The following is a 13,353-nucleotide window of genomic DNA, read 5'->3' as shown; positions in this document are numbered from 1 at the left end:
TTAGAGACTCCACAGACCTCCATTAGCATGTTAAATGTTAAAGTTCAAGACAGTATAGTTAGCAAAAGGCTGAATAAGTATGGCTTGTTTTTGAAGGTTTGTCAGGAGAAAGCTTCCTCTCTCTAAAAACAACATGGCAGCACGGCTTAGGTTTGCAAAGCTGCAGCTGATCAAACCAGAAGACTTCTGGAACGATGTCCTTTGGATAGACGAGGCCAAAGTGAAGATGTTTGGCAAAAACCAAACACCGCATATCAGCACAAACACCTCCTACCAGCTGTCAAGCACAGTGGTCTGGGTACCTTGAAGACTCTGAGTCGACCACAAACTCCTCTGTATACCAAAGTATTCAGAGGCAAATATGAAGCCATCTGTCTGACAGCTAAAGTTTGGCAGAAATTTGGTCAGGCAACAGGACAATGATCCCAAACACAGCAGGATATCTACAAACCAAAAAAGAAAACTAAAGAAAAGGAATCGAGGTGTTAAAGAACAAAATCAAAGTGTAGATCTCAGTTCCAAAACTAGGAAGTGATAAGGAAATATCCACTGTGTGGGGGCCTACAGGTGATTGTTGGGTAATCAAGGGACTGAAAGGGGAAGCAGCAGGGTCGATAACATCACACAGGGAGAAATCTTTGCACTTTTTTTGCACCCTTCTGCCAAATATTGAGGATGTGTCCTGCATATGTTGAGGACAGTGAATCATGAACAAGTGCACGTTGCATTGCCGGGATTACATGCTTGCCTGGACAAGCTCACATACTCTTCTGGGGAAGACCGTTAAAATGAGAGGGGGAAAAGTAATATGGACCAACAAGGGATTTTTTTAAACCTTCTGAGCAGTTTCTCCTATTTTCTCTAACTTATTTCTACAGGACGCAACCTTAAATCTCTTGGCCAAACTTGTTTTTATTTTTTCTTTCTTTCTTTTTAATGCAAAAAAAAAAGTTTCTTGGTTACAAATTGTAAAGCCGTGTCACAGATATAGAGCTTTGCATGAACATGCAGATATACCTTTATGACAACAGACCTGCATACAGCAGTATACTGTGCGCACACACACACACCTACACTAAAATGTAAACACGAGTTCACAAACACAGATGTGTGCTCGCAAGTGCTGCATTAATGCAATTTATATCCAGCAATAAAGCAGGTCTATAAATTGCTGCATTCATTTGCTGACTTTCATTGATTTCTTTGTGAGGTGCTGTAATTATTATTAGACACAAGAGGTATAGCGCGGGATGAAAGGGAACGAGAGGAAAAACACACACTGACTCGGTGAGCGAGGGAGGCAAACAGAGGAAGAAAAAACTAAATCCAGAAGAAGACTGTTGTGCGGCTGTCAGATGGATTGACGCTTGGGCGGCAGAAGAAGGAGAAACCGATACGAAGGCAATTTCGGCATCGTTCTTAAATATAAGAACAGAGGGAAGAAAACATAAATAGATAGAAATAGATAACATAAATATTTCTTCTTCTCTTCTTTGAGTTTTTTTTAACCATACCGAACCCTTATCTCCTCTCCTTACTTCAATACTTTCTCTCCCTCTGTTCCCTTCACTCTATGCCGATTTGTCACATCTCCAGCAAACATGCCAGTTTTTAATCAATCACCACAGCGAGCAAGGATGAACTTCCATCTCTCCCTCTCTCCATTTTTGTTTAGCATCTATAATTCCCTTATTTCAAATGTCTCTTTCAATCCTTACAATCTTCCCTCTTTAATATGGAGAGTAAATTTACCCCCATTTCCTTCGTCTTTAGTCCTCTTTTCATCTGCTTTCCCCAAATCTCAGTCACAACACAGAAACACTGTCATCACATAGGCACAGAATTGTAACAGCAGGAAAATATGTTTGCTGTTTGGGCTTGTTGTGTTGAATTCTAATGAGCTATCAGGCTCTGCAGGAAAAGAGCTTTCTCTTTTTCCTGTCGGGGTGATTTGCACTACTAGAAAATAGAAAATGAGAGAGCCCAGCAGCCAAAAAAGGCATTTTCTGGTCATAGCATAGCCTGGATTATTACAGAGGATATTGCACCATGGCATAGTGACAGATATATATCACGGGCTTATATGGCTCAGCAGAGATTTCATTCAAATCCAATAAAATACATGACAAACACATAAATATGGCATCAATTTTTAAAAATCTAATGAAACGGGTCTTGCCTCAGCCCCTCTTGTAAGTGCACCGTATCAGAGCACTGGCTCAGGCACAAAAATACCGCAAGTGTCACTCCGGACTACAGAAGCGCAACAACATCAGCAAAAAGAGGAACCAAGAGCACACGAGGAAGAAAGAAACAAAATTGAAGGAGTGACAAGAGGAAGCGCAGGGAGAATATTGTGTTAGTGGGTGCAGTGTAAGAGATACAAGTCACATAGCTGTAGGCAACCTTGGGACCCGAGAGCTTTGTTCATGAAAAGTCGACCTCTCTCAAACACAGGGGGAGAGGAATCATAAACACAGAGATCTGTCACCCTGAGCACAGCTGGGCCACCCTGCTCGGTAACCTTGGCAACTCCCTGACCAATGAGTGGTTGGCAGGAGGTCCTTAAAGAACTGTGACACTGATACAAACACATACAGACTCAGAGAGCACTGCTGCCTACAGATACAATGTTAACCGTGATTTGAGAGGGTAAACAGGTGTTAGAGAGGCCTCTCTAAATTGAGAGAAGAGTAACATGTGCCTGCACTCACACACGCACACAAAGTGAGGCATCTGGGGTGAGCTTCAATGTTATCCTCTGTTTAAACATAATCTCCCCACACACCCCCAGTCCACCTCGCTGATTCACACTGGATGGCTGACTAATGAAGAGAGAGAGAGAGAGGCAGTGAACAAGCGCTCATAAACCTTAAATGGGCGGGTGATTTTTGATTAACCTGTTCTGAATCTCTGTGCTTTCTCAGTGTCTTATCAAAGTCGCTGGAGTCTCACAAACAACGTGTCCTTTGACTTTGATGCAGCGGCACGCTTGGGTTTTCATAGCGGTGAATCTCACTTCCAAAAGATACTTGTTAAGGACTCCTTGGCTTCACATTTGAATGCATGGGGCAAGCATCAGCCTTCAAGTGGACGGCTTATGTTGTAAAGGAGCAGATTTTGTCAGCGAGTTTGGTTCTTAAATCTGAATGGAGGGCAAACAGCAAAAATAACCAACCACTAAAAATGAAACTAATCAGAAACTGGAAACATGGCTGGTAATGCTTCTTCCTGTTAAAAGGGAGTTCTTCCCTTCCAAGTGCTTGTAACCCTTTCAGAGCATAGCACTCAGAATCATTGGTCTCATATATGTATGCATTTAAGGCCTTGCTAGAGCAAGAGTGAAACTGTAAGAAATAAACAATATAGTAAATAAAATATATGTTTTAGCAACATATGGCTAATCCTTTTCTTCAGTTCTGTCTAGGTCACTGTCTACCTATTCATTCTCTATCTCTATATCATCCCTCCTTTCAGTCCTCTCCTTGCACTTCTTTCTTGTCCCTTCATATCCACATGCATTCACTCTCTCAATTTTCACTAGTTCATCTCCCTCCCCCCTTTATCGCCCTCATGCCACCTAAATTTCCCAATTTCCGTCTTCCTACTCCTCGAGCACCAATTCGCCATCTATGTCATCTTCCACTCCTCCCTTCATCTCTCCTCTGCTTTGTCTCGATTGTCCTCTAGAGTGCTGTGATGGCTGAAGGATCCAAACAGGTCTTGGATGATTTGCCACCAGCTCTATCTGGATGAGGACTCGGCATAATCTTTATCATCATCACTGAAGTCATTATGGTAAATTGGCGAAACCTTATAGGCTTACATTATACAGATACTTACTTCCTGTTTCAAGATATATGCAGCAGAGGTGAAGAGATGATGATAATTTTTAGTACAATTTCTAGAGTCGTTATGCTAAATGGGGAGACGGTGATGGGATGAAATTAAGTGGCAGAAAACGGCTTGTTGCACAATGGAGTTGAGCATATGTAGGATAAGTGGAGGAATTTTCCTTCACTGGTAAACGTTGCATAGTATTACATAGCATCGCTCACAGGTATTTTTGACGTGTGGGGGGACCTGATAGCCTGGCTGGGCCATTTACTTTGCATCATTTTCCTACTCACTTTACCTCTATTTCCCGTCTCCAGGAATGAAAGACGATTCTGTGTGGTCAGAAAACTTCCACATGACAAAAGTATACTAAGGGATTATAGAAAGTGAATTAATGTTTATATATTATATGCTTCTCTTGACTGATGTGACCTTATCAGCTCAGTGGGTCAGATCCATTTTCAGGTAATAAGAATTTGAAATTCAGATCCAAGAAATTGGTATTTTTCAGTGAAGAGACGGCTTCACAAGTGACAGCAGCTATGTAAAAGCGCTTTACCTGAAGTAAATGCTCCTCTATATAGTATAATCCAAATATATTCATAATGTATGAAGCATTTAATTTCAGATTCACTGCTTTCAGCCCACTCGTCTGACCTCTTTTTCTCCATCCATTTCCAAGCTTTCATTGGCTGCTACAAGTATGGGAAATTTTTTTCCAAAGCCTTCATCGTCCTTTTGAAAATTATTTATTGCAGGGTAAGTTTGGAAGGATATTGAATTCACACAGTGTTGCCTGTCTTTGTTGGAGAACAGGACCTTTATACCGTGAAGCCCCCCCTTCCCCAGCCTATCGTTGATAATGTTGCAGTGAAAGTTTCAATACTTTCTGCTCTTCTTTTTTTAGGAATAACGGTAATATATAGTAGGCAATGTCATGAGGGGAAAAGATGCATTTTCTAAAGTGGTACCTTCCCATGGTGGAGCAGAAAGTCATACAGACAGAAAATCACTCACTGGCAATCCACTCAACTCTAAAATCACTCAGCGGTCATCAGAGACTCTTAAAGCCTGACAGAGAGTAGCTGTCAAATATTCACACAGGGATACTTAATTCAACCGAGTCAGGTGTGTGTACGTGTCGGCATTGGCACGTATGTGAATAAACATGCAAATCTGAAGGTTTTAGTTTTGTGAGCTTCAAGTGAAATGTGATAGAGTATGCCAAGCATGCATGTACGTGCTATAGTATTAGGACATAAACGGCGCTCAGTGGAAAACGTTTCCATTTCATGGTACAGTCTCCTGTCACATTGGCTGAAATTATTATCAACAACAAAAATCACTAGATGAGGCTTTAAACTGTAGTCGCATAAGTAGAGCATTTTATTAACCATATAGAGTCATATAAAGAAAACGTAAGACAATGCTCAGTGATCCAGCTTAAGGAGTTGCGAGATTCTACAGTTACCGTCGCTAATATCGGCGCATCTTATTATTATCGATGTCAGTAAGGGTTTCATATAATTTAGAGGGTAAGTAACTGATACTGACAGACAAAAAAAGACTTTGCTTTCACTCTTGAGACAATGCAATAATAAATAGATGGGACCACAAGTAAGTCCTCCATTGACTTAAATGAGGATGCCATTATGTCAAACAGTGACACAGAGCACAGCGGTCTTAGATATCATATGTGACACAAAGTTAATGAGATATCAAGGCAGAGGTGCAACACCTCTCACTCTATTGAGTGCCTTGATCATTGACTGAAATGGGAGCGACACATATATTACTCCATGACAGGCCTCACCCTGGAGCGCTTGGCTGGCTTGGTGTGTGTTTGTGTATCAAAGTATGCAAGGCGTGCATGAGGGGAAATGTGTTAATGCATGTGTAAAGCATGCTACTTGGGGAAATGCAAATTTTGTATCTGTGTTTGAATCTGAGTAGGTCTTTGTGTATGTGCATTTATGTGTGTGTGTAGGCTGCACGTTTGTGTGTGAGTGATAGCAGAGACAGCCCAGACACTGACCTGTTCTGACATATAATATTATTCTGCCACGGGGGATCGAAACTGAAAAGGGAGAAAATCCATAGTGCACAGGAGACAACGGTGACGGAGAGGGGTAAGAGGTTTATTGGGAAAGAGGAGAAAAAAAACAGAGAGAAAGTGCAGGAAGAGACAGAAGGGAGCGAGAGAGCATGACACTGAGGGGGAAAATATATCAAGTTCTTAACCTCACGGGAATCAAATATAGCAAAAGGGACGGGATTAAAGAAGACAAACGGATCAGAATAAATCAGACAAAGACAGAAAACCAAAAATGTCTGACTCATGGAGTCTGTTAATAATATTATAGCTTTGCGTCTAGCCTCCAGCTTAAAAAATAAATAATTTCAGGCGTCTGTTTACTACCTTCTAAATGTATTTGTCAGCATGAGAAGAATTCTTAACAGGTTGAAAGTCTCCACATTGACAAAATGTTTTCTCTAAAGGAAAAATCAATGATTGGTAAGCTCTGCATGTACAGAATGTAGAGGATGTATCCAGTGTTTCCCAGTTCCACCAAATTTAGGAATAATTAAACCGTTAATTTGATTCATTTGCTTAAACGTACACAGTCAAGGCGGCAGTGTCACTGTCAGTGGCACTGCAGCAGAAGGGGGAAAAAAATCAGCTTGTGTCAATGCAGTCAGCAGAGAGGGACAGGCATTAGTGAACCACTAGAGTGCACCCTGTAGCTTTTAACACAAAGTAGATGAAAAAAAAGACAGACAGAGAGACAGCGGGGTTGCAGAATGAAATATTATAAGGAGAAGCAGAGAACGAAAGAAAGATTTGGGTAGGAGTCGAGAGTGGGGGAGGCGGGGCGCGATGGAGAGATAGAACGCTAACAGCCAAATATTCGGTGGTGCAGTGCAAGAAAAAAAAGAGGGGGAAAAAAGATGCAGGTGAGAAGAAAGGAACGGAAATGCAGAGCAGGGGATGAAAGAATAAAGTAAAGTATAAAATCAAGAGAGACATATTCAGAGGGGATATCGGCTTCCTTCTTGTATTCGCTCTCAGTTCTGCTCTGCAGTGCTTGCTTGCCACTCTGGAGGTGTCACCCCGTCATAGAGAATTTATCCATGAAAAAGCAGATCCTCTCTCAAAAACCTTCATCCAGTCCTGCCTCTTGTCAGTCCTGCCTCCTCCCACTGCGCTGCTTCTGAAAAGCAGCCCTTTTTTTTTCATATGACTTACTTATCATGGAAAATTCAGTCTCAGCTGATAATTACTGAAGCACTGCCCAGAAGAACTGCTTCTTGATATATATTTATGAGTCGCCCCAACCCAGTCTGCTAGCAGGAACTGGACTTTTACATTTCCGCAACAGCATGATGTCTGACAGTGTCTCTGGCCATGAACTCATTTAAAGCGTGCACACTGTGTCTGAATTGCATCACATAGGGAGTTTCAGGTGTTCCCCTGGGTTGTACAGTTGCAGTGATACTTCACATTCGAGTTGTTCTTGTTAAGTGTGGTATTCCAGTGATTCGCACGCAGGGTGTAACAGATTTTTTTCCCCACAACTTCCTGCTGCCAATCGGAGTTTGACTTTGGTCTTGTCGACCTTAATGGCGAGCGCCACGGCTATGACCTGCTGTTTTCATGTGAACCAAATATCCAGAGTGGTGGGAGAGCACACTATTATCTTATGTGTTGCCATAATGACAGGTTTCATCGTGGTTCGTGAACAGGACTGTCTCCCGAGCAAAGCCATCAAATGACAATGTGTATTCATGATCTCTCTGTACCATACTAGCTTGTGGTAGCCCATGTGCTGCAGAAATACCACAATTTTAAACTCCTTTAAAAAATCGTTACAGAAAATTCGAGGTGTGATTTGTCTTTGGTGCCACTATTTCTCAACCCATTATGCCAGAATCACAGCTCACTAGGTAAACGTGTTTTCTCAAGCTGTCGGTGTCAAGTTTGTAGTGAAGGTGATAAATACTTTTGCTGATGTAACAAACAACCCTATTTTACAATAAAATACTACCTTATTTGTGTTTCTGGGGATAATAATAATTAAGTATACATGTTTACATGACCAACAAAAAATGATTCTTAGTAAGTGTTAATGGTTCCACTCTTCCATCTTATTAGACACTGGATTGAATGCATAATTTTAAAACTACCGTGTGCCACTTCCATCACTCCTTCTAATGCTGGCTCTGGTTTAAGTCTAATATATTCTGGAAGGAGAAAGGAGAAAGTGGGACCCTCTGGAAGAGCGAAGCACGATGCAAACAGAAAGTGGGATGCATGCAAAAGAGATGCAGCAGTCAGGTATTTATGATGCTGGGTAATCACCAAGGGAATTAAGTATTTAGTCATGCGAACGTTATCTGTGTATCATTAACATCATTTATCCCCGATCAACACAGACGACCCTGTAACATGAGCGGCATGTCAAAACAGGGCTGAGTCGGTGCTTTGTAAGGATGCACTGTAGACCATACGGTAAACATCTTCAATTCTCTGTATTACGCATTATGAATTAGGCATTACTAGCAAATGCTGAATGGGCACTGATATTTGCATAACTTATGTAAGAAAAAAAATAAGAAACTTTAATCTGCATATTAGTGCACCTGATAAAAATGACTGGGTAATACATAAAAGTACATAAAAACATAGTAATGACAGTGAATGTTGGAAAGGATAGAAAATGTCTGTGAAACTTTTAAAAGACAACATCCCAACAATAGAAATTGTTCAATACCCATAATACATCAAAAATACGCACACTAAAGATGAATGGTCACAAATATCACTGTATTAAAAATACACGATAGCAAAACTTGCAATTCTTTCCTTCTTACGAGCAGCCAAAGGAGCATGAAAACCTTTGGAACGTGAAAATCTACTCCAGCTGCCAAAAACATATGCGCACAGTGCGTGACGTGCGCCTTAGTCACATGAGAAATTTTATGATGAGTCTGAACATTTAACAACATGCTGGACAGCAATGCTTTCAAGTAAATTTGCCCTCTTGGAGAGCAAAGATGTCGGGTGATTCATGGAGAGAGACTGAGCCACAACACTAAGGAGTTTTTGTTTTTTAGGGATGCTATACCATGAAATGCAGAAGGGTGACAAATAAAGTGAAAAGCCAATATAATGTGTTTTAGTAAGATTTTGTGCATCCAGAGCAGCTTCCACTCCCCCGCCCGGCATTGATTCTCCAAGTTTCTGGACCTCTGCTGGACCGATGAGCATTATTCTTCCAAAGCACATTTCCTCATTTGGTGATTTGATGATGGTGGTGGAGAGTGCTGTCTAACATTCAAAATCTCAAGTGCTCATTTGCGGTGAGAGGTGGTAACAGCCATACCAGTATCACAGATTCACATCATTTCTACACTCAAAAAAACCCTTCAGTGACCTCCCCCCATCCCCCTAGAGAGACTAAGGAACTAGATGGTACCACTGACATCAATATAAAATAGTTTTATGATGACAATGGTTTCAAAGGCGAACACTCAGAAAAACTTTGCACTATTTTTTTTTCTCACACTTCACCACTTCACTTCACCAGGGGACTCACGTCATTTCTTTTAATTTGACACCCATCTGTATGTTTTTAAAGTGAACAGTAAAAGCTGATTTAGAAGTACTCAAATCCCCCTAATCCTCTAATCCTTGCTATTTTTTTATATTGTAGAAGAGATATTTAACACCACCGGCACCACCACCACCTGTCCTGTTCATTCAAACCCTATCAGGGGAATGACTCGACTCCGGTGTTTATTTCATTAACCACAATCATTTTGTCTGTGCCAAAGTTTAATTAACCAAAAAAAATAATAAAAAATGAAAAGACGTACCTTGCGAATGCCTTCTTTTGACTCCTCAACGTTATTATCGCCTCCTCCTGTGCGGTTAATCATCCGCCACATTTGGGAGTACATGGGATCCCTTTCAAAGGGGTTCATTGCCTTGGAGCGCACCTGATCATAAACTGCAGAGTCCAACACTGTACCGTAAGGCAACTCTGTCTGCTTGGATAAGTCTTGCAGAGACCTACAGAGACACAGGTGGTGAAAAGGGTTAATATTCACATCATCTTCATTCATCTATCAACTGTAAAAAAGGCTGAGCCTGAAAGATCCTTCACCTGTATTGATACACATTTGATCCTTGCTGACTGTAGATGTAGTACTTTTTAACAGCATCACTCTTGTTCTACTAGTGCTCGTAATAATAGCAGACACTACGATTTCATTTGATACTTTCTGGGTAATTCTTTTGTAAAATGCTTTTCCAAATGACGGTGGTATTAAAATCACAGAAACGATCAGACCCCAGGTTAACTGCACTTTAGCAAAACACTCGTTTCAGCTTTCTATTCACTCACTTCACAGTACAAGATTACTACACAGCTCAGTCTACACTTTTACACATACGGTACACTTATGATGGAATCAGCCTAACATGAAACACCTATTACAAAGCATATAACTATATGAAAGCAGAAAACACCTAAATCAACTATCCATTCACTGACTTGAAATCCTAACTTTGGAGCTTTGGGCTTGGCTCTACAGGACATGGTGAATAATCAGTCTTTTGTTGCTGTCTTAGTAATTCCCCGTGATACCTAAGAGGGGCTGGAAAGGGGGGATTTTGGATGGTACAAATTGAGTATAAACGGAGTGGCCAGCTGTACTGTGGTTCAGACACTCACCTAGCCATTAATTTTTCTAAGGACCAAAAGCAGGAGTTGGCAGCAACATTTAATTGACATTCAGGATTTATTTTAAAAAAGGAAACTGGCCACGACAAATGGGTATGAAAAGATGTGGCTGGAAACCAGTTTCAACAGTAGCACTAATAAGATGGCTAGGATAACCACATACTCAAGATTTCTAGAACTACACCAAGAAAATGGAAACACTCATAAAGAACTGAAAAACACAAACACACATACAAGTTTCTCTTCCTTTCTCCTTCGTTCCACCTCTCACCCATAAATTGTCACCTCTGGGGGAATACACAAGCTATTGTTAATTATAACGCAACGGTGCTTGGGTTTCCTTTCAAAGAGTTTGGCCGCTGAGAAATGTAATGGAGAACCATTACGAAAACTAATTACTGTTTGTTTGCTACATACCACCCATGGATTTGAGAGACAAACGTTTGGGAAACAAAACATGCACACAAAAACACTCAACATGTCCTGCTTAATGAAGAACAACAAGTATATATTATCTTACTTCATTAATTCAGTTGTAATACAGTACACCCACGAAGCAGACTTACAATGGGCACAAATATAAGTAGCTACTGCTTGCAATATTACTACACTGTTCATTTTGATAAATACACACCCACACAGACACGCACACGTGTGAGATAATATGGAAGGGACAGCTCTTACGCTTCCCCCTTGGCTCCAGCCCTCCTTAAATATCTCGCTGACCCATTCTAAAGAAAGAAAAAATCCTTTGAAGATTTTAATGAACTTTGCCATGAACATGAATCTTTTATTTCCGCCAATTAATCTTTGGCCTAAATAATCTCCCCTCCCCACCGCTCCCCCGTGAATATGCACGCCTGTCAGCACACTCTTTGACCGGGATTCCCCCTTTGTGAATTGCTTTCACTGCATAGTAACTCTAAGCTTGTTCTTTAATGGTGCGTGTGCAGGAGACAGAGAGAAAGAATCATGCATTAGCTCTGCATTACATTAGACCAAATTTCATTTGGAAGAAACCCCCCAAAAACAGATAAAAATGGTTTGTGTTGGTTTCACTGACTATTTTGATTAATAATGAAACATCGCAAGGATAGTATCCAGCATACAACTGAAATGTATGTTTAAAGAAAATACAGATCTCATATGATTTACCCTTTTTTGAACAAGCACTGCATATATTTCCACGATTGACAAGGCAAGGAAAACACAAAACCTTAAAACTGAAAATGTGTGTAATTGTGTGGTTCACAAAGTCTAAAAATACTGGCGGCGGCCAGTGGTACCCCTCAGCCTCCTAGTAGATACACCTATGGTATAGATTTCAAAATCCTATGCCACCTTGTTCTCAAGTTATCACATTCAGAATATTTTCAAAGAATTTGACCTCGAGGTCAAGGTCACTGAGATTCAAAGTCATACAAGATTTTTAGTATATACACTTTTCATATCAACTTCAAAATCCTACGTGACTTACTTCTTGAGTTATGGTTTGAGTGGAAGGGTGGCTGTGTGTGATGACATTAACAGAGAACGGATCAAAAAGCAGCCAACATTCAAAGAAGAGTTTTGGACAGTCATTAAAGAAGCTGGGAGATCTATTCATGAAGACTACTTTTAAAAAATTAGATGAAAGCATAGTGGTCAAACCAAAATCTGTAAACGTAAGAAGTATCTATAACTCTTATTTTAATGTATTTTTTTCTTTAAACACTATTAAATTCCTCAAATTCTTTTACTATTGTGTGGGTGTCTCATGGAAAAATGCCCATATGCATTATGTGTTTAACTGTCTTTCTGTGAGTGTTTTATGTGAAATTAATTTCTGTGTGTGTGTCTGTGGATCTGTGTGTCCACAAAATTGTGTTCCTGTCCTGTGTATGCTAGCTCATTTTGCAACCAATTATATTACCCCTAAGCAGCTCAATGAGCAAGTAAATGGAGTGAACAGCAGCTGAATGTTTTGTGTGACAAATAGCGAATATGTGTGTGTGTGTGTGTCTGTGTGTCGGGGTGAGAGAATGATTTAAAGACTGAATAGCTAGAGAGGGGCCCTTTTAATAGCAGGTTAATCTGAATATGTGCAGGAATAATTCCTGTGTGCATAGCTTTGTTTCTGCATATTTGGTCACCTGGTCACCTTTGCTAAAAGCTTCTGTCAATAAAGATCATCAGCTCCAAAAACTCTAATTTTGGTGCTAATTTGGCCTAAATGAACTTGAAAGGACATAGATGATCGTGGCTACACAGTTTTGTAGGAGACTGAATCTGTAAATGTAGAAGCCTTTATCAGAAACACATTAACCGCTAACTATACTGTACACGGGAATAGGCAATCGATACTCGGACTGAAGTCAGCTGAAGTGGCAGTGGTTCCAGCTGTGGCACATTTGGTTAGCTAAATTGAAAATCGTTATTGTTTCATAATTTAAAAATCCCAGAAGTTCTTTTGATCTGTGTGGCCATTTCAGTCTCTATGTTTTCATCAGATCATCAATATCATTGAAGTGCTGGTGCAGCATGCAATATTTTGTATTCCTGTTCATTTTTCAGGGACACCGATGTCAGAAGCAGAATGAACGTATAAGCCAAGTCACAGCAGATCAAATCAGATTTCATATCATGCATTTCTTACTTAAGCTTTACGTAATCAATATCTGCCAGTGGACAATGATCTGCTTTATCTGATTACTAAGAATGCAACAGCCACCAAAGAGTCACCTGTAACTATAAAGCCAGCAGACATATTCACACAAGCAAGTGTGAAATG

General features: G+C 40.4%; 1 protein-coding gene across 1 annotated transcript in view; it reads right to left on the bottom strand.

Annotated features, from left to right (window-relative positions):
- grid2 (glutamate receptor, ionotropic, delta 2) overlaps positions 1-13,353 on the bottom strand; it is a 543,519-nt gene that overhangs the window by 53,128 nt on the left and 477,038 nt on the right. Inside the window, exon 13 of the mRNA XM_085368399.1 lies at positions 9,715-9,910. Within this exon, the coding sequence (XP_085224525.1) occupies positions 9,715-9,910 (196 nt within the window). The remainder of the gene's footprint in view (positions 1-9,714; positions 9,911-13,353) is intronic.

This window comes from Diplotaxodon limnothrissa, linkage group LG12 (assembly GCF_057381915.1).
Source record: "Diplotaxodon limnothrissa isolate DT_005_m linkage group LG12, D_limnothrissa_male_GT1.1, whole genome shotgun sequence".
In the NCBI taxonomy this organism is placed as follows: Eukaryota; Metazoa; Chordata; class Actinopteri; order Cichliformes; family Cichlidae; genus Diplotaxodon; species Diplotaxodon limnothrissa.
Note: the sequence above shows the minus strand (reverse complement) of the source record. Positions and strands in the feature narration are given on the sequence as shown.